This window comes from Centruroides sculpturatus, unplaced genomic scaffold (genome assembly GCF_000671375.1).
Source record: "Centruroides sculpturatus isolate CEXI.00-Female unplaced genomic scaffold, Cexi_2.0 scaffold955, whole genome shotgun sequence".
Classification (NCBI taxonomy): domain Eukaryota; kingdom Metazoa; phylum Arthropoda; class Arachnida; order Scorpiones; family Buthidae; genus Centruroides; species Centruroides sculpturatus.
Genome location: NW_019385144.1, coordinates 311,110 through 315,990, shown reverse-complemented (window position 1 = coordinate 315,990; position 4,881 = coordinate 311,110). Strand labels below are relative to the sequence as shown.

Below are 4,881 nucleotides of genomic sequence, written 5' to 3'. Positions count from 1 at the left end.
AACAGACGATACTAAACTCAATTTATCCGCCTAAACGTCCGTAGCGTGGCGCTACGGACGGCGGGAAAGTAGTTCGGCTGCCCGATGACGTTTTACGTATTATAGGAGTTATTTTTACCGTTGTTTACGGATACTACCACAATTTTTATAGGAATCATAACTATAGGAAACGGTTTTATAGGGGGATCTACTGTATTTCAGAATTTATTCGTAGGATTCATTATTGTATGTCCTTAGTCTGTACCTTTATTATTATTTGAGCATTATTAATATAAAACAATAAAATTATCTGATATACAAAGTTTGATTTAGTGCTGCCATTTATTTGCTTCTGAAATTGGTGCTAAATTGAATGACTTCAAATAATAACTGCATATAGTAATGAGGTTTATACACAGTGGTACATTATAGCTTCAAGGGGCCCAGGCAAATTTGAATTAGGGGTCTATGTACAGTGCTGACTTAAGATTTTAAGGAAAGTATATTCTTATGATTGGTTTAGGACTCCCTGGCAATTGCCCTTTTTGCCTATAGGATAAAGCAACCACCAAGTCATATGACTTGGTGTCATACATTTAGTAGTTCATAGTTATGGTAGGATTCCTAATTGAATATTTGAGAGAAAATCTGTTCACAGGTTGCTATTATTTAGGAGGGCAGTATACTGAGGGTTGGCTGTATGTAATGAAATAATCTTGAATTTTTTTGTATAAATGGCTCTCTTGCAACTATTTTAAAAGTCTTGCTGTTTAAATTCTAATATTTTTAATTAACAAATTCTAATGACTCAAATTAATTTCATAAATTGATAAACTATCATATTGATTATTAAAGATCAGTTATTTTCTGTTTATGGATATTTTAATGACTAATGCTGAAGTGTTTGAATATTTTGGTTAAAAAGTAGTGCTTATACTTACAAACTCTTGATTAATAAAATTTCTTATCATTTTTTAACACACAAACATGCAAATTTCTTTAGAATGAAATATAATTCATAGAAAATGTTAAGTTCAATTGTAATTTTTTTGTTTATAAATAAAATTAAGTCTAATGTAAGTAAAAACTGTTATACAACTCACTTTTAATTCTCTGATTAGAACTTAAACTATTTACTAACCATAATCTCAAAATATTAACTACTATTAAATAGTACTAATGTTTATTATTATACAATTTCTAAATAGATGAAATTTATTTTACATGTACAGTACAACAAACATATTTGTTAATTACTAATCATGTTAATCATATATTTTTAGAAAAAAAATATATTTCTTTTAATAAATATATGATTCTTTTAATTTATATAACAATAAAATTAAGTTTTACAGTGTAAAAAAAAATTTAATATGATTAACATTGGTTTGACCGTACATTTTTAAGAGAATTTCAAAAATTCTTATATTCAGAAAAAATATATATTACTAATTTTAATCATAGATCTGATTTCTGGAATTAAAACATTCACAGGTTTGTCAAAATATTAAGAAATAAAGTAGAAATAGATTTTGTTATTCAAATTCACATTGAAAATAAAATAAATAAAAGTTTTAATGAAAACGTTATTTAACATATTTTTGCATATTTTGCTAATGTGACTTGTGCTTAATTTCATAAAAATTTAGTTATATTAAAAGAAAAAACATACTAATTATAATAAAATTGATTTTAAAATTCAACATTTGGGCTATTTTTTTCTTTGGACATACAAAATACCACACTTATTCGGATACACATCACCAAGAATCAAAACTTTGAGTCAGAAGTTAATCAATAAGCATTCATGTAATAAAATAAATTAGCCAATTACCATTCACTTCATTAACTCTTGATCTCTAGTTGCAAATACTGCCAGAAGAGATTGCAAATACAATTCCCAGAGTGAATAATAATCATGGATACTATCTTAAAATGCATATTTTGTGAACATACTATTTAAGGCTGGTTATTCCTTTTGTACATAGCCATTTGATGTCTTGTTAATAAAATATATTTCATGCATTTGTTTTGAAAATCAAATTAACTCATTATAAAGAAATAGTTGCTATTTTTACATACCACTATCAGAAAATGAACAGGTGTATTTTTAATAGAAAATTAAAGTTTGTTTGCTAAATAAACACATTATTTGTTTCTAAATTATTAACTTACATAGGTAGATAAAATTAATAACTTTTCAGAAATCCAACAATAGTAGAGGATATTGTTATTCAAATAAAACTGGCAATAATTTTAAATTACTAAATTTCATAATGTTATGCAGAACACTATAACACTGATTTTGGAATCTTATAAATTTAAATACAATTTAGTATTGTACTGCAGTTAAATATTAAATCATTTAAAAAACTGAACAACGAACATCTGTTTTACATTAATGTCAATTTGACAGAATATCTTAAACAAGTACATTGATGATGATGATGATGATGAAAAAGTCCATAGTTACTAAATGAAATTTAATACTGATTTTTTCTCAAAAAAGTAATTTTGGTTTTTAAATAGTTTGAGTTAATTGTACAAAGAAATTGATGGTACAGCTAAGAATGATAAGGACGGCCCTGTACAAATAAAGCACTATCACAGATATATTTGTAATATAAGAAACATTCTTTATCATATTTATCACAATTGTTTGTTGAAAATTTAAAAACTAGTTTGCATCTTATTTTTATGTAAATGTGATATTTTCACAATTTGAAATATTCAATTTTAAATTCCAAGTGAAAAAAAATTTTAATGGCACTTTATATAAAAAATAATGAAATTCATTTGCATAATTTATAAATACAATAATCATGATTTAGAATGACGACATGCTTTTGTAATATGAATGTCAGTATTGCAGTCCAGAAATGGCAACGAAGCTACAAATGCCTCTTGGTTGATACTCAGCAAGGCCACTTGCTTATTTGAAGAAGAACTATGGGAAACTGAAGCATCGAGTGAATCACAGCTTGGACATTCAGAAATATTGGAAGAAATGTCCGAGGCACTACAAAAAAATGAAAAAAATTTATATTTACTGACTAAAGAAGCTATATGAGTAAAATAGAAACTAGAAAATAAAATATAATCTGAAATTGTTTTAAAAATATATATAAGTTACTGAAAAACAAGAATTGAAATTACCAAGAGTCAACAAAAAATGCACTTTCTTCTAATTTACCCGGTGGACAACATGAATTACCAGATACTATACTTTCAATTTCTTTCATCGATAAATGACTTTGAAGAAAAAGATGCAGTGCTTTGTTTGACAAATACAGTGGTTCATTCAAAATTCTAAAAACAAAAAAAAAAATATAATAAAATTATCACTTTTATAGGAATTTTGTGACATTAACTTCCTTATCAGTTTAAACAAATCTTTTTAAAAGCAATCATTAAAAAATTTTAATTATTTTTATTTGAAAAACAACTAAGTCAATAAATAATATTTTAAAAAATAGCAGTATATAATCATTTTAAAGAAACCATTATTTTAAATCAATTTTGTTCTTAGTTACTAGCTTTCATAAATTATTAAGTCAGCCAATAACAAACTACTTGTGTAATATATTCATATTCTTTAAATTTACTGTTATAATTATATATATAAAAAGAATAATGAATGTATAGAGCACGGGTGGCAAACCTATGGCATGTAAGGAGAAACCATCTGGTACCTGTACATAAATAAAAATCATATTTATTACATCATCTCTTTCAATCTTTTTGTTTATTGCCTGATCATCCTTTTTCAGCCAGATTTTTTATTTTCATTCTAATTAAAACTTTTTAAAAATTTCTTTAAATACAGTTATTTGAAGTCTAAAACTTTGGCATGCATAAGCATCTTTAGTGCTAGGCATGCTTACTATATGACATGGGCTCTAGACCAGGAATGGCAAATATCTGAGTCTAATTTGTTTATTTTACTTTCCATAAGAAGTAAATCTATGGAAATTAATAGTAAGTATATTTGAAAAGTATATGAAGGGTTTAGTGGAAAAGTGGCATAAGTGAAATATCACTAATATATTTGAATTTTATTATTTTAATAAAATATTAGTATATTTTATTTGGTTAAAAAAAATCATTGACTTGCCTTCTACTAACAGTATCATTTTATTTTTAAATTAATAACTTTCTTTAATAAAAAAAAAATATATATATATATATGCTTAGATAATTCTTATTAATACTAAACAATATTTTATAATAAGTGTGATATTTACTTTAACATAAATAATTCTAATAGTTGTCGTCTTTGTTCTATAAATTCTTCTGTGAACTGATCACGAAAGAAAGAATCTGAAGGCAAAGATGGTGGGTTCCTGTAATAATACAATGTTCATTAATGTCAATGTAAAAATATTATCTTTTCAGTTTTACATAAACAGTCAAATTTAAAAATTAACTTTACATAAAATGAATTTTACAAGTGTATTTCCATTAGAATCCTTTCTTACATTAATTTTTTTTTATTTAAAAAATAGAAATTAGAATATTAAAAACAAAATAATTATGATATTAAATAACAAACTTACAAAGTAGGGTGTAGTTGTTTCAATAATCGTCTTAAAAATAAAAATTCAGAAAAGCTTCTACGAACTACAGATTTTGAACACGAGAAACAGTAGTCATTACTCTGCAAAATATTAATAATATATATTTTAATGATGATCTTATAACTAAAAATTAAATACTTTTTATATTTCACAAATTCTAAATGATATAAAACACACATGAATTTAAAAACATTATTATATATATATATATATATATATTATATATATATACACTGTATATATATATATATATACAGTGAAAACTGCTTAGGCGACCACCTGCATTCAACGGGCACCTGTCAAAACGGGCAAAAATTTCTGGCAC

General features: G+C 24.8%; 1 protein-coding gene across 1 annotated transcript in view; it reads right to left on the bottom strand.

Moving 5' to 3' along the window:
- Positions 1-2,050: 2,050 nt before the first annotated feature.
- LOC111635383 (sorting nexin-10-like) overlaps positions 2,051-4,881 on the bottom strand; it is a 16,109-nt gene continuing 13,278 nt past the window's right edge. Inside the window, exons 3-6 of the mRNA XM_023380337.1 lie at positions 4,536-4,636; positions 4,224-4,322; positions 3,136-3,288; positions 2,051-2,998 (exon numbers count right to left, since the gene is read on the bottom strand). Coding sequence (XP_023236105.1) covers positions 2,800-2,998; positions 3,136-3,288; positions 4,224-4,322; positions 4,536-4,636 — 552 coding nt within the window. The 3' untranslated portion in view covers positions 2,051-2,799. The remainder of the gene's footprint in view (positions 2,999-3,135; positions 3,289-4,223; positions 4,323-4,535; positions 4,637-4,881) is intronic.